Source organism: Schistocerca nitens, chromosome 7 (assembly GCF_023898315.1).
Source record: "Schistocerca nitens isolate TAMUIC-IGC-003100 chromosome 7, iqSchNite1.1, whole genome shotgun sequence".
NCBI classification, from domain to species: domain Eukaryota; kingdom Metazoa; phylum Arthropoda; class Insecta; order Orthoptera; family Acrididae; genus Schistocerca; species Schistocerca nitens.
The window spans coordinates 364529145-364554801 of NC_064620.1; the positions used below are offsets into that span (position 1 = coordinate 364529145).

Here is a 25657-nt window from a genome sequence, read left to right on the forward strand (position 1 = left end):
ATGGAACTTGTCCTTCCAACCTTGAGGAAATCCCCATCACCATGGACAGAAGATTTGTATTGTAATGGGTAAACTCACAATAGCGGCTGTCCATGCTCCTTCATGGCGACTCAGCCTCTCGTCATGCTCCATACAAACACCGTCCCACGTCACTCCACCTCACACCGCGGATATCCGCACACCAGCCACCAGCAGAGTGCGTGCACTCCATTTAAAATCCTGTGCCGCTAAAGAAGTGAAGAAAATAAATAAACATAGAAATCGACTCGATGATGAAAGGACAATCGATGGGAACTGGCGCCAACAACCAGCAACCCACCCGCTCAATCTCCACTCCACAAAGGTGAACACAGGAGGAGCCGAGGCAACGATGGAGTAGACTCTGTGGTTCCCCGGTCCCCAAGCTTAAGCTGACTGAGGTGGACCCGAGATTTATGACCAGATAAAAGGTCCTTGACCTCAAAATTGACAGGGCTCATAATCTCCATGATCTGGCAAGGCCCCTGGAAACATGGCCCAAGTTTCACCTTAAATCAAAATCCGAGTGATTGGCGACATCCTTCACAAACACCACATCCTCAATCCTGCCCTAAAAGGGGCGCCTTTCCTTATTGGACCGAACTGCTTCACGTTGGTGGGCAAAATTGATGTTACACTTGGCACATTGCCAATTCTTGCGCAAGCTAGCCGGGGTGACCTGCAGCAGGAGAAGGTCATTAATCTCCCACAAGTTAGAGAGAGGTGAGTTGAGACTGTAGGCAAACATCAATCAACTGGGTGCAGTGCCCTTAGACTCGTGCCTGGCAGAATTAAAGGCCTGATTTAGCCACGGCAAAGTAGTGTCCCATCGAGTAGGTGTGCGGAAATGGTAAACACAGAGAGCGGCCTTAAGATTGCAGTTGACTTGCTCTGGGAAGATGCCTTGGGGGTAATAGGGACTCGTCTTTATATACTTAATACCGTTAGTAAAACAGAAACCCTTGAAGATCTTAGATAAAAATGCAGGAGCACTATCACTGACCAAAGTCTTCGGAGGACCAAACCAGGAAATAATGCTGGATAGCTGCTTCAACGTAGTTTTGACCGTTATTCCTTGGGTGGCTAGGAGCCAAGCAAAGTGGGGAAAGGCTTCGACAGCTACAAGTACCTATTTCCCCTCTTGGTGCGGGGTAATGGTCCAATGTAATCGATAAAAATGCGGTCGAGAGGATACTTCTCCCTAACCGACTGTAGTAGTCCTTTGCGCGGCCCCACATCAGGCTTAGCACGCTTACACTGGATACAGTTACCCACAAATCGCCTGACATCACGATGTAGATTGGGCCAAAACATGTGTTCACAAACTTGGTTCAAGGTCTTGTAGAATCCCAAATGTCCCCTGACTGCAGAATCATGAAAAATCTGAGGACCATGCTAACTAGTTCCTGTGGAATACAGACCTTCACTTCACCATTATTGTCTACCCCTTTACACAAGAGGCCCCTACGAAGGCAATAAGCAGGAATGACCTCGCCAACTGCTGCCAAATTGGTCCCCACCTAGGATCCTGAACCTGTTTGTTGGCTAAGTCGCAGAAGAGACCTGGTGTCTCAGAGAGAAGGAAATTGACCCCAAGATCCGGCTTCATGTAGCCCTTGCCTTCCCTGGATTCTCCTGCAAACGTACGACTGAGATCGTCTGCCACTTCATTCTCACAGCCCCTAATATGCTGCATCTGGAAACGGAATGCAGAAATGCGTATCGCCCAGCATGTAATGCGACTCATCTTGCAAGGGGCGGGCCAACACCCAGCTGACGGCTTGGTTGTGCATTTCCAAAATGAATTCACGATGTTCAAGATAAAATGTGAATTTCTCCAGGGTAAACAAAACAGCCAGCGCCTTGCATTCATACACTGAGTAGTTGCGCTCGGCGTCATTAAGGTGCCGAGACTCATAGGCGACCGGCTGCCTTTCTTCCTGTTGTTTCTGTAATAATACCAGCATGGGAGGCATCCATTTGAACATTAAAGACCTGATTAAAATCAGGTATGGCCAAGACTGGTGGATTAGCAATCGCATTTTGAGAGCATTAAAGGCTTCCTGCTTCTTGTAACCCCAAACGAACACGCTTTTCTTCTTGTGCAATTCATTCAAGGGTGCCGCAACCCGAGCAAAATTGGGAATAAATTTTCTAAAGAAATTGGTCATCCCAATGAAATGAGGGATTCCCCGCTTATCGTGAGGAGGGGGAAATTCCCCAATAGCTTTGGTACGCTCCTGGTCAATGCACACCCCATCAGCCGATACCAGATGACGTAAAAAGGATATACGCGGGTGACATAAGGTAACCTCGGAGGGTTTGACAGTTAAGCCAGCAGAACGCAACCTATCAAAAACTAAAGCAGATGCTCCAGGTGGTCCACAAATCAACTACTGAAGATTACTAGCTCATCAAGATAATTATAGACAGACTTAAACTTGAGGCACCCTAGAACATTATTCAAGAGGCAGGACAAGACTGCCACACTCATAGCCAAACCAAAAGGAACACGGTTAAACTCGAATAAATTTCAGACTGTGCAGAATGCAGTGGCTGGTTTGGAACCTTCAGTAAGAGGAATCTGATAGTAAGCCTGGTTCAAGTCCAGGACAGTAAAGATGGTGGCACCTATAAACCAAGTAAAACAATTATGGAGATCCAGCAACAGAACGGATTCTAATATGACCTTCTCATTCAAGTTCTGATAATAGACCACCGCTCGATAGTCCCCACTTTGACCCTTCAGAACAAGGAAAACGGGAGAAACATAAGGAGAAGTGGAATACCTAATAACTCCGTCCTGCAACATGCGATCAATCTTAGCACGTAACAGCTTCATTTTATGGGGTGAAAGGCGGTAAGGTGCATGATGCACTGGGATATTATCTATAAGCTGTATATTAAAATTTAATTACATGCATCATCCCCAGTTTGATCATGAGAACCTCAGGATAATCATCAAGTAAACACCTTACTTGATGAGCATGATCAGGGTACAAGTGCGATACATCAACATGCTCAGTATCCTCCGTAAGTGCGTGTACAGCAACCCCACGATTACAACTGCAAAAGGCAATTTTCCTATTGGACCAAAACCTGAAATAAGACATACCCCCTGAATAGTCTAACGCAACTGGGTCACTTGGATAGTCACACCCAAGAATAAGCGGGTACTCAGCCTCTCAGCTACAAGTAAAGAAACCGGCCAAGAAAAGCCTTGAACAGATAACTCCCACCTCCCCCAAGACAGGAAACTTCTGCCCATTGGCAATCAGACATCTGGGGGGGGGGGGGGAGGGGGCACACTTATAATGCAGGAATTAACCGGCCAATTCTTGCTCTCCCATTGCTTCTCCCCTCCCTGACGCCAGCGTCATTTAGACGCGTGTTCGCGGCGCTGCACCGGACACTGTTGCACAAGACAGTCAGAAGCGTGACACCAGAAACAGTGTCAAGGAGAAGGCATGTTCCCCCTGCTAGGTGGCATCTGTGGTTTGACCCCAAGAGAGGATCCTGTTCCGGAAACTAAGTTCTGACGCTGCCCATATACAAACACTAAAGCATTCGCAGTATTACTAAGGTCTTGTAACTGCGTGACTTTTTGGCAACCACAAAGCATATGTGATCCTGTGGGCACATTCCCTCCATTATGTGTGCAACGTAAGTCTGCTACGAGGCAGGTATCCCCAGAGCGACTACTGAGATACATATGTACTCCAGTAAAATTTCTGTTCTAATGCTACCTGCATATGTTCCAACAACCTACTATCTACCACATGTTGTTGGAGTTGAATCAATGAACCCTGATCCTGCAATACTTTGCCATCAGGGAACTAAGCACCCCTTCCATTAATGGGTACAAGGCGGCCAACAAAACAGAATAAGAGACCCGCCACGCATCAGCGTGAATTTGCAATTTAACGTTCAGCCATAAAAATGATTGGATCTGATCTAAATTCTCTGTTGTTAACTCAGCAATCCCTTGCAACAACCCATGGAGAGGATGAGGTAATTTAAAAAACTGGTTAGACAAAACAACCATAGCATCTACTACCGGCTGTATCCTATCCATACTACTGCCTGACCCTGACCCTGAACACTGACTACCCAGTTCAGGACCATCACCTTCACCTCCCAAAGACAATGCTAGGAGGTGTGAATGGTAGGCCTGTACTTCATCCTTTAAGCAATTAAACCATTGGATGACAGAGGCTGATACCCCTATAGCGGCTAAATCTACCAGACAATAGTGGCAATGGGCCAGATAGGCCTGTACTCTTTACTACTGTTTAGGAGTAGGAGGATCGGCTTAGAAAAAAAGGAAACGGTAGATGCCAACTCAGTAAGGGAAGTCATTAGGTGAGAGAGAAACTCACTTTGATCAGAGAAGACGTCTGTGGACAACAACAGAGGAGCATTGGCCGCTGCGCGAAGTCGGGCCAATAAATCGGACACGCTGCCCTCTGTCGACAGATTCCGTATACGTAATTCGTTCAACAGGTGTTCTCGGCGCAAATAAGCAGTTCCGGGGCAGATCCGACTCGCCATGGTGATAAGGAAATCCTGAAAACACCAACGAAGCAGTAATACGAACCCAGCAGACAATTCAGAGAAGAAATAGGCAGAAGTGTAGCAACTGCAACGTGATCAACTTACTCGTTCCAGCTCACCTCGCAGAATGGTTGCTCTGCTACTATTTGGGTGTGATCCCTAAGGACACAAGAAATCCATGGGACAAGAAATGATATAAAAAGGTACTCAACTTTACACTGCGACTGATCTTCAGAAAACACAACTCTCCACCAAAAGGATAGAATTACAGGACAATTACAACATCACCCAAGACGTGGGAGGTGGGGGCGGGGACAGGGCTTTAAATGTCACTCTGGCAGCATTGGAGTCAGATTCCAGTTTGCTCGCATCAACCATGGCCAATTATCTGCAACATAAAACACATCAGTGGCAGACAATATTCTGAGGCATTGGATTCACAATCCTAACTGCACAACTAGTTATCAATATCTTTCAGTGATATATTGCAGAAATGAAACCAACAGAATTAACGTCCGTGACTTACTTGGGCAGTCACAGCTCGTAAAGTTGGTTAGCCAATCCCTTAAAACCATCACCAAAATAATGGCATAAAAGTTAGAATAGCAAGAATAATCTTGGCGCACATTTAAAGGCCAGACTAAAATAGTGACATAACAGGTAGAATGAGAAAAATATTTCAGTGCAGCTTGGAATGCCAAACACAGACATACGCACTACCTAGTTACACTTCTAGCTACGTGTTGAGCCATGCATCGTGTCTGTTTGGTGTGCATAGTTACACTTCCTTAACTGCCGTCAGTGTATGTAGTGATGATATCAAATTCAGTGATAGGTTACTGGAACAGTTCCAAATGGTTTTTAGTTCACTGGACTCTTTAGTTAATATAAACACCACCCACCAAAGCAACTCGAGAACTCCAATGCATTTGGCCTGTGTAACTTGTAACCAACTAGACGGAACTTGTGCTTCCAACCTCGAGGAAATTCCCATCACCATGGACAGACAATTGTATTGTAATGGTTAAACTCGCAATAGTGGCTGGCCACACTCCTTCATCATGTCGACTCAGCCTCTCGCCGTGCTCCATACAAACACAGTCCCATGTCGCTCCACCTCAGACCGCGAATGCCCGCACACCAGCCACCAGCAGAGCACGCGCACTCCATTTAAAATCATGTGCCGCCAAAGAAGTGAAGAAGACAAATAAGCTCTGAAATTGACTCAACAATGAAAGGACAATCGATGGGAACTGGCCCCAGCAATGCACCAGTTCAGTCTTTATTGTCAAGAAGTAAAATCTGACTGGTAGATTAAGGCCTGTACATTTCTTAGTGTTTAGAGACCTTTGGTACTTGTAGTTAGCAATCTTTAATACCCATGTGTACAGGATTCCAAAAGTTGTTTGAAATATGTAAAATCATTGATGAAAAGCTTCTAATAGTGTGATGCAGGAGTCGTGTTGATGGTTTGGGAATGGAACCACCATTATAATCAATGAGGTACTTACATTGTGCAGCCAGTACTCTTGACATGCAGCACTCAGAGAAACAATTAGTGTTTCCATTGATCTTTTAGGATACAGTCAACTCTGCATTGTTTCATTGATTACTGTTCCCAACAGTGCAATTCATATACCAAAATTTTAATATTTCCAAACAATACTTCGTATTCTTTAGAGGGTATGTATTCTGTGACTGCCAGCTTATCAATTTGCCTTAGTTTTTACATTTCAGGAGTGTGCAAGTGAAAAGTTGGTTGTCGATATTATAACCATATCTTAAAACAGGTAATGGAAACTTCACATAGGAATACCAACAATGTAGGAACAGATAGATTGCTCCTGAAAGGCACAGTTAAGACACTTACACAAAGCTTTTGGCCATAGCCACCATCAGCAAAAGAGAAACAGATAACCACACACCATTCATACACACGACTGCCAACTCCAGTAGCTCACGCCAAAATGCAACTATCATGTGGGATAGCAGCAGCAGTCTGGAGTGGGCGGGGAAGGGATAGTAGTGCATGGGTTTTGGGGGGCAGAGGAATGCTGTGTGGTGGAGTGTGCAGGAACTAGAACGCCCACAGGCAAGGGCCAGGAGGTTGTGGGGCAGAGAGGTGGAGGGAAAAAAGCGATATTTGAAGAGGAGCAGGGAGAAATGGGAAGGTGCACTGGCAGAGGACAGCAAACAAAGAAGCTGGGAGATGAGAATGGGGGGGGGGGGGGGGGGGGGGGGGAGGGTGATGGGACAGATAGGTGGAAACTGTTGGACAAAGGGTGTCGGGTAGTATGCTGCTGTAGGTTGAGGGTGGGATAGTTACAGGAGCAGAGAATGTGTTGAAAGGATATCTCCCATCTGTGCAGTTCAGAAAAGCTGGTGGTGGAGGGGAAGATGGCACAGGTAGTGAAGCAGCCACTGAAATGAAACATACGAGGTATGTCCACAACGTAAGTTCCGTTTGATTATATAAAACAAACGTGTACAGATACAGAAAAAAATATTTATTGTGCAAAAATCTACAACTGTTAAACTACTTTTCTACGTAGCTCCGAAATTTTGTAGGCACTTGTCATAGCGTGGCCCAAGTTTTTGTATGCCTTCTTCATAGAAGCTTGCCACCTGTGTATTCAACCATGTGGTAACATGTTCTTTCAGCTCATCATCATCATCATCATCACTGAAGTGTTGACCACCAAGGAAAGATTTTAGGTGTAAGAAGAGGTGAAAGGCACTAGGAGTTAGGTCCGGGCTGTATGGAGGATGATTAAATGCGTCCCAGTAAAATTCCTGTAAGAGTTGTTTGGGAACCTTCACAGTTTGAAGTTGGGCATTATCGTGGGAAAAAAAAAAACACCTCTTGACAGTAATCCTCGGCGCTTGTTCTGTATTGCGCAGCGCAATTTCTTAATAGTCTCGCAGTAAGCATGGGCATTGATTGTTTGGCCTCGTGGTAAGAAATTAATCAACAAAATGTCATTTCTGTCCCAAAAAATAGTGCACGACTTTTCGAGGTATCAAGATTTGCTTGGGCTTAACCTTTTTTGGGGATGAAGTGTACCTCCACTCCATTGATTGCCGTTTTGTTTCAGGGGTATCATATGATACCCAATTTTCATCCCCCGTGACTATCTGAGAAAGAAAACCATCGTCTTCTTCATTGTAGCATGTCAAAAACTGAAGTGCACTGCCCATCCGTTGTTTTTTGTGTTGTTCAGTAAGAATTTTGGGTACCCAATGTGAGCAAAGTTTTCAACATTTCAGTTTTTCAGTAACAGTTACATGTATTAGTGATTGTGACATTTGTGGAACTTCCAAAGCAAGGGCACTAAGTGTAAACTTACAGTTGTGCTTAATCTTCTCTTCAATTGTGTGAACCAGTTCATCAGTAATCACAGATGGGCGTCCACTTCGTTCTTCATCGTTCACTTGATCACGTGCTTCATTGAACAGTCTGACCCATATTCTAACCATTGAATCACTCATAGCATTTTGACCATAAATCTAGCACATTTGCCAATGAATTTCCTTTGGTTTAACTTTCTTTGCATTTAGAAAACAAATCACAGATCTGATTTTACACCTGGGTCAATTACGGCTGACATTAGAAAGAAGCACTACAAAGCACGTCGGTAGCAGCGATCTGAAAATGGCGTACATATCTTCTCCTTGAGTTAGAGTAACTGCCGTGCATGCTCGGAACTGCGATCATAGTGCTGCTGCGGATGGAAATAGAAACGGAACTTACTTTGTGGATGACCCTCGTATTATGCTCGGCTGCATGTTGTGCCACAGGGTGGTCTACTTTGTTCTTGGCCACAGCTTGGCAGTTGCTGTTCATCCTGATGGGCAGCTGGCTGATAGTCATACCAATATAAAAAGCCATGCAGTGGTTGCAGCAAAGCTGGTAAATGACTTGACTGCTGTCACTGGTGGCCCAGCCACTGATGGGGTAGGATAAACCTTTGACATGACTAGAATGGGAAGTGTTAGGTGGGTGGAGTGGGCAGGTTTTGCACCTGGGTCTTCCACAGGGATGTGATCCTTGTGGCAAGGGATTGGGACTGAGAGCAGCATAGGAATGGACTAGGATGTTGTGGAGGTTGGATGGGTAATGGAACACCACTTTAGGAAGGGTCTGAAGTATCTTGGATAGGATGTCCTAATTTCAGGGTGTTGTGATAGATTATCAAATCCCTGATGTACAATCTGGTCCAATTGTTCCAACCTTTGCCACAAGGATTATTCCCTGTGGAAGACACAGGTGCAAGACCTGCCCAATCCACCATCCGAGCATTTCATATTCCAGTCGTGTCACAGGTTTACCCTACTCTATCATGTGCCGGGCCACCTGTGAAAGCAGCCATGTCATTTACCAGCTCTACTGCAACCATTGCACAGATTTTTATATTGGTGTGACTACCAACCAACTGTCCACCAGGATGAATGACCACTACAAACAGTGGCCGAGAACGAAGCAGACCACCTACAGCACAACATGCAGCTGGCCATAACATGCTTAACTTCTGTGGCTGCTTCACTGCACAAGCCATCTGGATCCTCCCCTCCACCACCAGCTTTTCTGAAATGAACATATGGGAGCTACCCTACAAAACATTCTCTACTCCCATAATTACCCCAGTGTCAACCTACAATAACCTACTGCCCCATACTCTCCAACCAACAGTTTGCACACCCTCTCTGCTATCATCTCTGCCCTATTCTTATCTCCCAGCCTCTTTGTTTGCTGCCCTTTGCCAGTGCAAAAACTCACTAAAATTGGCAAGAAGTCACAAGGATCAAAGTAAAGAATAAATAATAAAAATATATACATTAATGTGGGTAGCAGGTCTGAGGGTAGATAAATATGAAGAAGATGGCTGGCAGATGTGACTGGATGAGGTGGAATTAGTGGGTGCGAACTGGAATAGAAAGGAGAAAGAGTGAGGGGTGGGCAGGGGTTCGGTTCATAGGAAGAGATAAAGGATCATGTGGCACTGGAAAGGTACAGGAAGTAACACACGAAGATATGGGAGATTGAGGCAGGGAGAGTGATCAAAACGTGATATGCACGTGTCGAATAGGACTTGCTATTTGTTTCCAAATCATGGCGGAGGCATTCACACATAAATTACTCTTGAATACATTGTGGGAGCAAACAGTGATCAATGTTGTTACTAATATATACTATCGAAAACAGTCTTGATCACAAATTATTTATTCCGGTGACCGATGACTAGTGATTTACCACCAGAAGGAGGTTGTTGCTCATTGGTCTGAAGATGACCACAGTTGTGGTCAAAGCCAGTCACTAGAATAAATAATTTGCAATCAAGACTGTTTTTGATAGTAAATATTCATACGTAAGCTTCGCTTCGGAGCACACACATCACCTGCGATTTAGTCACACAGTAAGCATGACGGCACAGTATTCATTTGAAAAACGAGATATGGTTTTTGTTTATGCACTAGCCAACGGTAATACGCATGAAGCTCGCTGGTTGTATGAGGAACAGTACCCAGCAAGATGCCACCCATGCCCGCAAAAGTTCGCATTAACTCACCAGCGACTTAGCAAAACAGGCTCTTTACTGGGATATCATGGTGCTGCTGGAAGACCTTGAACATGATGGGATGCTGCATTTGAAGAGACTGTTCTCAAGCGCTTCGAGGAAGCACCTATGACAAGTACTAGAGTGGTTTGACACGACATGGGCGTCACTCATTGGTTGGTCTGGGAGGTTTTGAGAGATGATGGCCAGCATCCATTTAGTTTCCACCCTGTCCAAGACCTAAATCTGGTGGCGGACTACAAACACAGGCTAGGATTTTGCCTGTGGATTCTGCGAAGTGTGGCAAGAGATCTCGCATTCCCCACTATTGTGTTGTTTAACGACGAGTGCACCTTCCATCGGGGTGGCCTTTACAGCACTCGAAACCTTCATTACTGGGCAACGGGAAATCCTCATGTTGTGTACATCCATGGACACCAGGAATGATTTTCACTCAACATTTGGGCAGGCATTGTACGTGACCATCTGATTTGACCGGTCCGTCTACCTCCTCGACTTAACGGAGTATTATTAACTTCACGTTTCGCAGGAAACTCTACCCAGCCTGCTGGAAGGTGTTCCCCTGGACATACAGCTATGCATGTGGTTGCAGCATGATGGGGCACCCACACATAATAGTCATACTGTGTGCAGGTATTTCAACAGCCAGGTAATTGGCAGAGGTGCTCATAGGACATGACCCCCACGATCACCAGATCTCACACCACAGGTCTTCTTCCTGTGGGTATTCTTCAAGGTTTTAGTTCACCCACCCGGACATGAACCACCTAGAAACGAACAGGAATTAATGGATCACATTCAACATGCCACCAATTGCATCAGTACAATTCCAGGAATCTTTGAAAGAGTTAGGCACTACCAGGCTTATGTCGCATCAGAAGGTTGCCAGTTAAAGCACCTCCTTTAAGTAAACAATGTCCTAGCTACAGAAAGGCCCTTTTCAGGGCTGACACAATTTGTAAAAGACTTTCTGTATGCGAACTAACAGCTGTTAACGGGTTTGTTCCCAGCATGTCTTATCATTAGAGGTCTGTGCGGATAAGAAAAGTGCAATCGGCACCGCATCCGCAAAGTCCTAATCCACAACCGCATGCGCAGCAATTAATCCGCATCCGCAAATTTCTTATCCGCATATACAGTAGAGCGTCGATTATCCGAAGTAATTGGGGGACATGGGTGTTCGGAAAACTGGTTTGTTTGGATAATCGAACTGTACATGTAAGGACAACACGTTTACATTTATGCATTTTGTATCGTCAAAGTTCACTTCTTCACGCAGCAGCACACAAGTGGTCGTAACAGAGAACAGAAGGTAACTGTTTGCACCGTGAGAAGCTCTTCTTGGGGGAGCGCAATCCTTCAGACTGCGCAGAGCGGCACGCTTCAACTCTAAGCTGGCGCAGCTGTTGCTGTGAACAGCTTTGATAATGCCGCTACTTCTGCTGCCAGTGCCAAGCCGACAGAAGTGTGCTGGTGACTGGCAGCTTGGCCGGTCAGCAGCGCCTTGTGAAGGCCCCATTAGAAGCAATGTTCCGCCAGCAGTGGCCCGGTGCGGCGACTACTGTGGGGAACTTGGTTTGGGAGTGAGGGGGATGATGGACGGTAGGGTGGGAGAGTAACAGGTGCGAGCGAGTACACAGTTCGGTTAAGCGGTCATTCGGTTGATCGACGTTCGGATTATCGACACTCTACTTTATTTAAGTTTTTAATGAATAATTAATAGTAATAGACAGTAGTACTTAGAATTATGGTATGTAATGACATAGTTATTGTTAGGGTGCCATTTCTGAGATAACTACTTTTGGCTTCTTAAATCACAGGAAATGCTCTATACCTACTCGAAAGCAGACCATTCCAAACAGGAAAGCATTGGTGCTCTGGAGCACACACAGTAGCAGCTTGGATCTCGTGAGATTGGGAACGCTATTTAAAAAAATAAAATTCAATGTAATAGTATTAAATGATGAAAACACGTGTATAGAAACAATTATATTTCGCTGCTCTTGTGCCAAGGCAGCTGAAAATGACGATGGTTTTAAACTGTTACTAGCACATTGCATCATTTACCGACAGTTTCTTTGTACTCACTGCTTGGATGTGTCAAATTTTGAAGCCATTTATGTCAGCTGATGATTATATTACAGCTTACGTGTTCAGTCCTCGACATTTCCAGGTGAAAATATTTACAGCATTAGGCCTACACTGCAAAACACTGGCACACCTGTGATAAAGTTAAACTGCTAGCAATAATTGACATTTTCTGGAAGAAATAACTCATCTTCCGAAGAGTGACAACAAAATCAGTGGTTATAGAAATTAGGAGTCCATTTAGCTTTAGCTAAAAATACGATTGAAATCTCAAACCTCACCTTTTGGCTGATTTATCGAATTAAGACCTAGTGATAAATGAAATGTCTGTTTCATTCTCAACTAAACAAAGTTTTTCACACTTTAAAACATCCTTGGTCTAAATTACTAAGACAAAATTTGCAGTAGATTTCACAGTTAATACTTTCAATGTTAAAAAATAATTTTTTTTTCAGAGTTTAATGGAACTGCAAACGATTTCAAGATGTCGATATAAAAACCACTGTCCCATAACTTCAAATGTTAGGCACTGTTCCCTGTTAAGCAATACCGAGTTACAGTTAAAATGTTCAATTTTGTTACAAATTTCAGCCCTTATCTTTACTAATTGGCTGGTAAATTAAAAGACACATTATTATTTTGGATGATTTGAATATTTTGTAAGTTTTCAATGTGATCAGAATAATCTTTCATGGGCTATTGCAGTCACAGTTTACTGGTAGTCGAGAGCCGTAGTTTGAAGTCCCACTTGTAATTAATTACAAGGCCTGCCATGCCACCGCTCTGGTCGGGCTGTTTCACTGTTCACAAAGAGCGACAATGCTCGGCGGCTGCAAATGTTACTGTAGTGCACGCTAAAATTTAGGTAGGCACTTATGAGATCATCATTACCTAGTTTAATAATATTGACGTGTTAGCTGTTGAATGTTCTTATTGCGTAGAGTAAAAACTTAAAATTGAGCTCTTTAATATGAAAATTACAACAAAACAAATTGCTTGTTAAATTTTCCTTCTTTTACCTAATGCTACTTAAATGTTCTTGTTGGGAATAGTAAAAATACTAACAATATGTCGAGGAAATTCTTTACTATAAATATTACAATAAAAACTCACAGGCTTCAGATTAAATATTTTCATCTTCTGCTTGCTTCTGTTTCAAATTCTGTAAAAGAAAGAATCAGATGAAAAAAAATTGTAACTAATTCAGATAAGCCCAAAAAATACAGTGAAGTAAGGGAAGCTGTACAAGTACCTTTTTACTTTGGAAGATTACTATGCAGGAACATGATGTCACCAATCGTCTGTGGCTTCAAAGACGTGCGTCTGTCCTGCATTATTTGTCCTGCGGTAGAGAAGCTTCTCTCAGATGGCACGCTGGAATGCAGTGCACGAAGTATGCAAGTTTGGAAAGACGCGGATAGACATTTTCACGTCCATGCCACCAAGCTATCAGGCTGATGCCTTCCGAAAATTGGACTTTATCATTCGTATATCTGAGAATTTCATCTGACGCAAAGTCAAGATCTCTCGTCGATTCATCTTCTGAGGAATCTTCAAATTCATTAAAAAGTACACCAGACTTCTGTTTTTTTTGCAGGAATTCCAGATGTTGTTTCCTCCTTATCTTTTAACTGTGGACAATTTCTCGCAACATATTTTTCGCTTCCTTTACAACTTCATCTTTTTTTGGCACTGCTAAGAAATTTTAGGTTTTTATATTTTGGATTCAAAAACTTTGCAAGTTTATGGGTTACTGTTATGTCCCATTTGCTGATTAAAATAGATTTGGCTGTACTCTTTAAATCTATCAGAAATGGGTTGTCACCATCATTTTTTTCAAGGAAGGAGAGAAGTTTTAACTTTCACAACACACATAAATAAAGCGTAGGGGTTTTGGAGGCTTCGAGATCACAAGAAACTATTTTAAATGGTGTCAGAAAGGTTATTATATCTTCCAACATCCTCTTGTCTATAGAATCAATCAAATTATCTTGATTTTTCTCTGACAATATCCAATTTACTGTTCCATCGTGTGTCTCTATCTCCTTTCAATGACTTCTGAAGGCGATTCTGAAGACCAGATCTTTTAAAGAAAGTTGTGATAACTCGACAGGAATTTATTAGTCACTGCACATTACTCTTCTCATCATTTGCGTCTGCTAGAGTCGTGTGCTCCAGCACAGTATTAAGAATGTGTGCTGAGCACGAGAGCCTCTTGTATTGGCGAAGTGCTGCCACAATATTTGGACCTCTATCCGTAACGATCACAATGTTATTCACAGCACTGAATAAATCGAACGACCGTAGTATCTTAATTAATTCAAGTTTAATGTTTTCTCCTGTTTTTTTTTTAAATCTCACTCTCAAAATTTCTGGTGCACAACACTCAATCCTCATGTTTCACTTCTTCATAGCTAACATACTGTGCAGTCACTCCCATATGGTTTATTTTACGGTACTAAACAGTCCATAAATCAACAGTTAGTGCTCCACCTATATCTCTGAATATATTCTTCACTTCTGTGGAGACAGTTTCACGCAGACGATCGGCCGTTTCCTTCAAATTCCTGGATATGGTGGTTGGATGAGGTAGCAGTTCCTTAGCACTCACTGCAGCATACTTGGCTCCCACATCAATAAGAAACTGTGCTGTCCCGAGAAACCCAAATCCACATGCAACTTCGAATGGTAAAATGTCTTTGCTGACAAGATCGATAAGTTTTTCTGTCGCAGCTGTCTTCTAATTTGGCGGAACTTCAGGAACTTTCAAGTCTCTCTTGGTATTTAAATAAGTAATTATGCTACTTTGTCCAGCCTCACACGAATGTTTTGGCAAATTTGAAGTTCTACTTTTGTGTCCAGTGTAGGAATATACTTTCTTTACATGCAAAACAAGCCACTGTATCTTTTATCTTTTCGTTGTCATCAAATTTGTATCCGAATTTTTTCCAAATTGGCGATTTCAGTTTGTTTTCCTTCACTAATGTAAAATCACCTTTTGTCACCTTACACGAAATTCTATCCATCGATATGGTGTTCATTTGAAGAAAGAATTCTCACTGATATTTGCTACGATGCATGTCACTCGGTCACTACAAAGCGCTAACTGAAGGCAGCGGAAAATTGCAACAGGCACGTGTCTGGTAGACAGTGGGCAGGTTTGCCACCCAGAGGGCACTTCACGGGCCACACAAAAGACTCGGTTGCGGAAACGGATTAGGCGCAGGTCTCTTGGGTAGAGCTACGTCGGTCGTAGCCAGGGGCTGAGGACAACAGACATCCGCTCTACCCGGGCCCTGCAAGATTCCAAGAATGTCAACAGACTTGAAGTTTTCAACTAACATTGCAACATATGTACTGGGCAGATGCCTTGCTCATTATCCGGAGATGACCCGCGGATATCCGCGTCGGTCACGATTTTATCCGCCAAGTAACAAATACTGCGGATATCCACGGATATCTGCATCCGCGCAGACCTCTACTTATCGTGAAACAACTGCAATGGATGTGTCGGGGACCCCAGCGGATTCGACCCCCAGAGTGCAAGTCTGGGGCGCTACCGCCAAGTGTGCGGGTTGCCTTCGATACATCATGATCTCCGGCAGGCAAAGCATTCGTAATCATGCAGTGTCCAGAGTGTCTGGCAACAGGGCAATCCTGCAGCCAATCGGAACACGTGGTGCCAAGTTTCTGTAGTTTAAAAATGGTGCTTTGTCAGCCTACACAGCATTAGTAATACTGGCATTATATCACACACACACACACACACACACACACACACACACCTCTCTCTCTCTCTCTCTCTCTCTCTCTCTCTCTCTCTCTTCACCCCCCCCTCCCCCCCCCCTCTCCCCTCCCCAACCCAACCCAACCACATTTCTTACATTTTTTATTTTGCATTTCAATTATTATTGACTGCATTATGCATTTTCTTGTTGACAGTTGTATACAAAAATAGCCTGTATGTGTTTGGTGGCTACAATGGACTCTGTGATGAGCACTTCAATGACTTGTACCAGTTTTCTCCAGGTAAGTGGTAGTAAAATATTTACTAGTAGAGAGCTGATCTCTCTTTCCAATAAGAATATATATATATATATATATATATATATATATATATATATATATATATATATATATAAAGATGATGAGACTTACCAAACAAAAGCGCTGGCAGGTCGATAGACACACAAACAAACACAAATATACACACAAAATTCAAGCTTTCGCAACAAACTGTTGCCTCGTCAGGAAAGAGGGAAGGAGAGGGAAAGACGAAAGGATGTGGGTTTTAAGGGAGAGGGTAAGGAGTCATTCCAATCCCGGGAGCGGAAAGACTTACCTTAGGGGGAAAAAAGGACAGGTATACACTCGCGCACACACACACATATCCATCCACACATACAGACACACATACAAGTCTGCTTGTGTCTGTATGTGTGGATGGGCCATCCACACATACAGACACACATACAAGTCTGCTTGTGTCTGTATGTGTGGATGGATATGTGTGTGTGTGCGCGAGTGTATACCCGTCCTTTATTCCCCCTAAGGTAAGTCTTTCCGCTCCCGGGATTGGAATGACTCCTTACCCTCTCCCTTAAAACCCACTTCCTTTCATCTTTCCCTCTCCTTCCCTCTTTCCTGACGAAGCAACCGTTTGTTGCGAAAGCTAGAATTTTGTGTGTATGTTTGTGTTTGTTTGTGTGTCTATCGACCTGCCAGCGCTTTTGTTTGGCAAGTCTCATCACTTTTTATTTGTCATAACCATTTATGAGACATCCATCAACTTCTTTACAACATACAAGCTTAAGTGTTTTGAACTATGCGATAAGCTGTACACACCGAAGTACATGTATACCCAACAGTATTTACTGTAATTGGATAGGTAAAATAAATCTACTCACCTAGTGGTGGTAGGAGAACACACACATAAAAAAAGGTTTTACTTAAACTATCTTTCAGAGCCAGTGGCTCCTCCTCCTGGCAGAATGGCTGAAGGGGAAGGAAGAGGGGTAAATGAAAAGGACTGGAGAGGTTTAGGAAAAGGTGCAGGGTAAGAAAAAGTCACCTAGAACCCTGGGTTGGGGGAGAATTAGCTGATAGGATGAGAAGGAAAGACTGACTATTGGGGACTGCACTGTACAAGATTTGAAAACCTCAGAGTTTGAGGGTGGAAGACGGGGTAGTATGCAAGACAGAGCTTACTGCTAGAACATTGTGGATGAGTTAATAAGAATGCAAAATACAGGGTCAGAAAAATTGAAGGTCAGAAAACAAAAGATGTAGAAAACTAAAATGTAGTAGTTACTGTGAAGAAACACTGAAGCGGAAGAAATTAATCTAAATTAAGGCCAGGTGGGTGTGAGAACCAAGGACATGTTGTAGCACTAGTTTCCAGTTGCGGAGTTCTGAGAAACTGGTGTCTGGGAAGAAAATTCAAAAGGCGTGTGTGGTGAAGCAGGCACCGAGGTCATGACTGTCACATTGAAGAGCATGCTGTGCAACAGGATATTGTGTGTTGCCAGTGTACACCCTCTGCTTATGCCCATTTATCCTAACTGATAACTTGGTGTAGTCATGCCAATGCAGAAGGCTGAACAGTGTTTACATAAAAGCCGGTATATGATGTGTTGATAGTGATAGTGTATGTTTTGCCAGTTAGAGGGCTGGTGTAGGTCATGGTAGGGGGGTGCATAGGGCAAGTCTTGCAGCAGAGACAGTCACAGGGGTTGGAGCCATAGGGTAGGGAGATGGGTGCAGATGGAGCATAGGGTCTGACAAAGATATTGCAGATATTGTGAGGGCAACAAGAAGCTATTCTAGGTGTGGTGGACAAAATTTCAGACAAATGGGTCTCATTTCAGAGTGAGATTTTAGAAAGTCATGGCCTTATCAAGTAGCTGATAAATACATTCAAGACCAGGATAATACTGAATGACAAGTGGTGCACTTCAAAGTAGTTTTTTGGAGGGATCAGCAGGACCAGGATTGGATGTGATGGCCCAGGAAGTCTACTTTCGAGCTAGGCTAATGTATAATTATGTCCAGTAAAGGCTGAGGTGAGAATGGTGGTGTATTGCTGTAAAGAGTCTGCATCTGAACAAAGATGTTTGTCTTGAATACCTAGGCTGTATGGGAGGAAACATTTGATGTGGAAAGATTGGCAACTGTCGAAATGTAAGTACTGCTGTTTGTTAGTAGGTTTGATGAGATGAGATCAACATAAAAGAAAGCAGTATGGGATGAACAGGATCATCTGAAATTTAATTGGGGAAAGGTATTTAGAGATTACAGGAGTTTTAACAGGTCAGCCTCACCATGAGTCTATATGGCAAAGATGCCATCAATGTATCCAAACCAAACTAGGGGCTGAATGCTTATGGATCCCAGGAAAGTCCCCTCTAAGCGACCCGTGAAAAGGTTGACATAGAAAGGAACCATCCTGGTTCCTGAGGTCATACCCTTTGCCTATTTGTATAGTAGTTGTTGGTAAGTACTTAGAGTAGCTACTCCTTTCTTCACTCTATTTTAGTTTTCTACATCTTTCATTTTCCGACGACCTGTCTACATTTTACTGTCCCCCTCCCACCTCTGTTGAGTACAGTGCTTAGCTTTTCACTCTTCCTAACTCGCAGTAATTCCTGTCTTGTATGTTACCCTATCTTCCACCTTTAAGCTTTCAGGTTATCAAATGATGTCCAATGCAGTCCCCAAAAATCAGTCTTTCCTTCTCATCCTGTCCAGTAAGTCACCTCTGACCTGGGCTTCTGGGTCACTTTTTGGAACTCTCTCTCTTTTGCTAAACCTCTCCAGTTCTTGTCCTTGACAACTCTTCCATCCTCTTCAACCCTTCTGCCATAAGGAGGAGCCACTGACTTCAAAAGCTTGCATAAGTAAAACCTTTTTTTATATGTGTGTTCTCCTGCTGCTGCTGGGTGAGTATATTTTTTTATTAACCAATTAGATTATATTGTCAACAATAATTACCGTGTACTAAGAGATAAAATACTTCTACTAAGCTACAATTGAATAATAGTTAATATAATCACCAGGACTTTTTGTAATTTTGAATGTTGTATTACCTTAATTCGCATTTTTTTTTTTTCTTTTTTTCCTTGTGTTGGTGAAAATGTGAGAAAAGTATGTGCACCGTGTTAGCTGGCACCAGACTAAAAAAGGTTACATGTGTTTTGGCAATAGCAGTAATTATTTTGTTTGTAGAAAAATGGATTGGAGAATTTGTAATAATTTTTGCTATAAGCAAGTGCAGCAAAATTTTATAAATGTTGCATATTGCTTTTGGCGAGTCTGCTATGAGTAAAACAAGGTTTTACAAGTGGTAAACGTCATGACAGTGTTGAAGACAATGAACACGCTGGATTTCCAGCCATACCATCAACAGATGCAGTCTTGGAAAATTGAAAGAAATGATCATGAACTGTTGCTGAGTCACAGTCAAAGAAACTGAAGATGATAATGGTATATCAGTTGGCCCATGATACAATTTTTCTCCTTAGATGTTTGAGTATGCAATGTATTACAGTAAAATGTTTCATGATATTGTTAAATTTTCAACAATGAGGAACTACTGAAACATGTCACAACAGATGGTGACACATAGGTTTACGGATGTGATCTTGGAGCTGAGACTTAGTCATCTCTTTGGAAGTATTCTGAATTGCCAAGTTTGAAAAAAGCTCTACAAGTGGGTCAAATGTGAAGGTTATGCTCATGGTGTTAGTTTTTAATGGCATTGTGTACCATGAGTTGTTGCCAGAAAGTTGAATGAACAGTAAGGTTTACTACTTAAAGGTTCAACCCTGTTTATGTGAAGCAATCCAGAAATAAATCTGTATTTGTGGTGAAACAGTTCATGGATATTGTATCATCATAAAGTACCTGCTCACACTTTGTTGCTCTTACGTGAATCTGTTTACAGATACAATGTAATAATGACACCTCAGTCTCCACATTTGCCAGACCCGGCCCCATGTGACCTTTTTCTGTTCCCAAAAAGAAAGGAAAGCCCTAAAGGCCCATCGTTCTACAAATATAGATAAAGTTAAAGAAGCATCACTGAGAGAACAAAAAGCTGTTCCAAAGATAAGAATTCCAGTAATGAAACTTCCTGGCAGATTAAAACTGTGTGCCCGACCGAGACTCGAACTCGGGACCTTTGCCTTTCGCGGGCAAGTGCTCTACCAACTGAGCTACCGAAGCACGACTCATGCCCGGTACTCACAGCTTTACTTCTGCCAGTACCTCGTCTCCTACCTTCCAAACTTTACAGAAGCTCTCCTGCGAACCTTGCAGAACTAGCACTCCTGAAAGAAAGGATATTGCAGAGACATGGCTTAGCCACAGCCTGGGGGATGTTTCCAGAATGAGATTTTCACTCTGCAGTGGAGTGTGCGCTGATATGAAACTTCCTGGCGGATTAAAACTGTGTGCCTGACCGAGACTCGAACTCGGGACCTTTGCCAGAAGTAAAGCTGTGAGTACCGGGCGTGAGTCGTGCTTCGGTAGCTCAGTTGGTAGAGCACTTGCCTGCGAAAGGCAAAGGTCCCGAGTTTGAGTCTCGGTCAGGCACACAGTTTTAATCTGCCAGGAAGTTTCATATCAGCGCACACTCCGCTGCAGAGTGAAAATCTCATTCTGGAATTCCAGTAATGTTACCAAAGTTGAAAAAAGTGCTGGCATAAATGTATGATTTGTAATGGGGATTACATTGGAGGGGATGAAAATTGATTTAGACAAATAAAATTCTTTCCAAACACCAAAAATTCCCATTACTATTTTAAGACTCAACATACATGTTTTCTGTTCCAAAACATAGCAAATAATTTTAAAAATTTTATTTGTTGATGACACAAATGTCTTTGTGAAGACATACAATGAATGTAATGTTAAAAATTTAGCAATTAGGGTAGCTGACAACATTGGTTTGTGGTTCAGTGATCAGGTTGTTACTTGACTGCAAAGAGATACAGTGCATACAATTTCTGAAGTAGAATTCTTCACAGGATGCTCAAGTAACAGTTAAAGTTGAACATTTTAAATTCTGAATATATTTAATTCTCATGTCTGAAGGAAAATGGGAAGTTCAATTGGGAGTCTTGCTTTTATGATCTTGTATTGAAAATGGCTACTGTTGTCTTTACCACAAGATTAATTTCCTCCCTTAATTACACTGTAATGTGAAAGTCTGTTTACTTCGACTATTTTCAGTTTGTCATCTCATTTGGTAAGCTGTTCCAGTGCTGGCCTGCGTGGGGCACACTCACCCATGAGCACCCATCAGTCCAGTCGTGGACATGCACAAGTAGTAGACACAGGTTACCTGTCTTGTGGCCCTACTACACTGCAGTTGCGCCTCGTTCTGTTGTGTTTGTTAGCCATTGTCTACCCATGCCCATAAGTGTTCGGTTCAATGTATGGTCTCATACGCTGCAGGTAGATTGCTAGTTTTCCCATATATCAGTTGTTCATTCAGTCTTGACCACATCTGCCAGCAGGCTCCAGGCTGCCAGCATGTTGACACTCGAACTGGAAGAGCCTCTTCAGGGAGTATATTTTGGAGCAGCTCTGTACAGTCACAAAAAGTTTTCTTAGTCTAGAAAAATTTAATCATACGATGTGTGGTTTCGGTTCACAAATATAATGTGTCTCACTTCTGATGTCCCCATTGCAGCATACTAGCTACAACAGTTTTAATCCTGAATGAGACCAAACAATAGAAACATTTCTCGGGCTCAGTAAAAAATTAAAGATGAGAAATTAATTGGCATCAGCATTAATTCATTGGTACCTAACCACCAGAAGGAGAGTGACCTTAAAACTAAATATGGCTCATCAGTACAACATAGTTTTGATCATGTACCATTGCTTTGAGCCCTTACAAACCAGGATCAGTCATGAGGCACATTAAATTAGCGTGGGCACATTAGTGAATATGCAAATAAATTAATAAATGATTGTGAATAATAGTGGAAAAAATAGGATGTGATATTGGAGGACAATAATGTGGTTCATAAGCAAAGGATTGGCATTAATCATGCATTTATTCAAATCAAATAGAAACCTGTTCTGAGTGCTGGGTTCAAACAGGTAGTTTCTGAACACAATACAAATATAAAATAAAAACAGTGCAACTTTACAGTGCAAGCAGTGTGTTATTTAAGCAATAGTTGTTAGAAACTAAGAAATAGAGCTGTGACTTAGGTCACCTAAATAGCAGCAAATCTTAAAATTCAGCCAGCACATACAAATCTCTGTACATTAACAAATTTACTGCAACAGAAGTGTTCACTCACTGATGGTGTGACTAAGAGTCTATGCCCACTCGTAATCAGACACAAAGTGTTTCTGTCCTGAGCTGATGCACCCATAATAAGTTCTAAATGGTAGCACATCAGAATAATTCAAAGTAACAATTATGCCCACACAGCTGTCTGCCTGTACAGTGTTATCAAAAGCCGTACTTACCAACCAAACAATGAAGATGAGACTCTTAACTTCAACCTGCCTGCCTATTTAAATGTTAGTCGGGTAATCCTCTACCTTAACCCAAGATAGCAACTTTCAACTTTGAAAGTTACATACATTTTAACTCTAGCCATTTCCCATGGCTTCAATTTCGTACGGGTTTGACATGTGTATTGCACATATCTCCTGCTTCACCATCTCTTTGTCCATCTCCTCCTCCCCCTCTCTCTGCCCACATCTTCTGGATAGATGGAAGGTGCAGATGGAAAAAAGAGATAGAGAAGAAAGGAGGAATTGAACAGGGATAGTGGGAGGAGGAGATGGACAGAGAGGATTACGGTAATGGTGTACAAATTCCCGCTTTCATTGCCAATGAACAGCAGTCAACATGAGTGCATGAGCAAAGCACCTGTTTTGGAGGCCCATACCCAACATTGTTTGCTGAATGGTCATTGAGGAGACACTGTTGGTAGCCCCTTGGTTCATCTTGACAGTCAGTTTCTCAACAGTTGCAAACTTCTCCACAGCCATTATTCACCCGTCATCTGTCACCCGTGGCGCACCAGCATATCAGTGCCCATTTTGGATAGTGCCATTTTGCCATGCACGGTCAACTTTAACCGTGGTGGCATGCAAACAGTTTACAAACCTAGCCATTTAGGAACTGCTCATGTGCTTTCGGGCATCAGAAAAATCACTCTGTTTCCACATTGTAACAACAACTGGACTGTTTTCCGTGTCCCCACAGATGTGCTTTTTATGCCCTCCGCTGTTAGTGCTGCCACCTGCCATCTGTGAGTGGTTATTGCATGTTAACATTGAACATGATTAATTTGTAGTTAACCCCATGTTGTTAAAGGTCCCGTAAGGTCTTACCGCAAATTTACAAAATTTAAAAGTGGAAATTTAAAAGTGAAAGCCAATGGCAGTTCAGTAACGCAGTCAATCATGAACTTCTGTCAGAAACTGTGGCCAAATGCTATCAAGATTTAAAAAGTTCTTCTGGTGCTTATGTACCAGGCTCCGCTCCTGATTTCAGCTGTTAACCAATTGAAACCTTTATTCCCTAAATTGAAGCAGGTGACATGATTGATCAATGCCCTTCAGAGGGTTTGTGAATCCATAAGGAATGAATGTGACATCACAAATCAATTGATCTCTGCCCTAAAGATCATGCTGGAAGCTCTAAGACGTGTTGTTGCGTACAGGGAAATGAAAGGCCTGTCCCTCCAGATTTCTCAGTTATTCAGAATGAGATTTTCACTCTGCAGCGGAGTGTGCGCTGATATGAAACTTCCTGGCAAATTAGAACTGTGTGCACCGACCGAGACTCGAACTCGGGACCTTTGCCTTTCGCGGGCTAGTGCTCTAACATCTGAGCTACCGAAGCACGACTCACGCCCGGTCCTCACAGCTTTACTTCTGTTAGGTCCCGAGTTCGAGTCTTGGTCGGTGCACACAGTTTTAATCTGCCAGGGAGTTTCATATCAGTGCACACTCCGCTGCAGAGTGAAAATCTCATTCTGGAAACATCCCCCAGGCTGTGGCTAAGCCATGTCTCCGCAGTATCATTTCTTTCAGGAGTGCTAGTTCTGCAAGATTCGCAGGAGAGCTTCTGTGAAGTTTCACGACCTTCGCATTTAATTTTTCAGTAGTACCTTTGTGTGCACTGATGGCTCTCGAACTGACCATGGTGTCGGGTGTGTCTTTGTCATTTGCGCCAACGTTTTTAGGTATCAACTTGTAATCTTATCCTCCCACACATCGCTATTAAAATTCTCTGTCTCTGCACAAGTTTTGAAAGCTTAGAGAGGCATAAGATATACAAAAGAGAAACTTTTTACTTATCTCCATTTTCTCTTCTTGTTGTTGGGTGCAATTATTGTGTCTAGGGTTGAAATGTTGATTTTGTAGGTTCTTGATGACTAAATAACTTATGAAGATTTGCCTGTATTACTCCTGAATTTTATTCTTTTCCACATTTTCAATATCACACCGTCATTATAATTTCCACTTAATATTCCAAATTACATTGTTAGTGTCAATCATAAAGAATACACCTGTCTCCATCAGAGGCATAACCGCTACTACTTACATTCTGCGGTACTTACAATATTTTAAGGAGTTTACAAAGCAAAAGAGTTTACAAGCATTCGTGACAAAAGAAGAATAGTCACCAAGATATAACATTATTTTATAAATGAATCCAGAAATAAATTTAATAATTAGCATTAGATTGTGCAATTAATAATATGAATTTTAAGTATGCCAGATATTTTGTAATTTCAAATATTTCTAAAAGAAGAGTAATTTTAACTGTACATACAGTGTGTGACAAATTAATTTCTTTTTATACATTGTAGACAGAAATATTATCCATGGTGTACATAATCATATGAAATTCCTTTAGTTAAACAGTGGAGATAATGTTCACCTATACAAGAATCGATAGTATATATGGTATCTGTTATTTCTATTTAAAAAAAAAAGTGTCAGAAAAGGGTGTCCCATTGCAAGCTTCTGGAACACTGCTCAGTATTTACAGCAGAGCTCTTCGCCCTGTATCAGGCCATGCAGTACATCTGTTGACACGTACCTTTCAATTGCATCATCTGCTCCAATTCTCTGTGCCCTTCTCAAAGCCTCTGTGTGCTGCACACTGTACATCCCTGTCACTTCTGTCACTTGCTCACTCTTGGCAGAGTCACTGTGATGTTTATGTGGGTTTCTGGTCAAGTCAGTCTGACAGGAAACAAGGCCAATGATGCTGCTGCCAAAGCTGCAGTCCTCGTACCTCAGCCTGCTAGTTCTTATATTACCTTCGATGGTCTCTGTGTTGCTGTGTGTCAGCAGGTGGCATCACTCTGGCATCACCATTGATCCTCCCTTCATGGGAACAAGCTCCTGGCTATTAAGCCTCTCCCAGTGGCCTA

General features: G+C 42.6%; 1 protein-coding gene across 2 annotated transcripts in view; it reads left to right on the plus strand.

Moving 5' to 3' along the window:
* LOC126195284 (kelch domain-containing protein 3) overlaps positions 1–25657 on the plus strand; it is a 169310-nt gene that overhangs the window by 41556 nt on the left and 102097 nt on the right. For both annotated transcript variants that reach the window (XM_049933831.1, XM_049933830.1), the window contains exon 6: positions 16179–16265. In XM_049933831.1, the coding sequence (XP_049789788.1) occupies positions 16179–16265 (87 nt within the window). The remainder of the gene's footprint in view (positions 1–16178; positions 16266–25657) is intronic.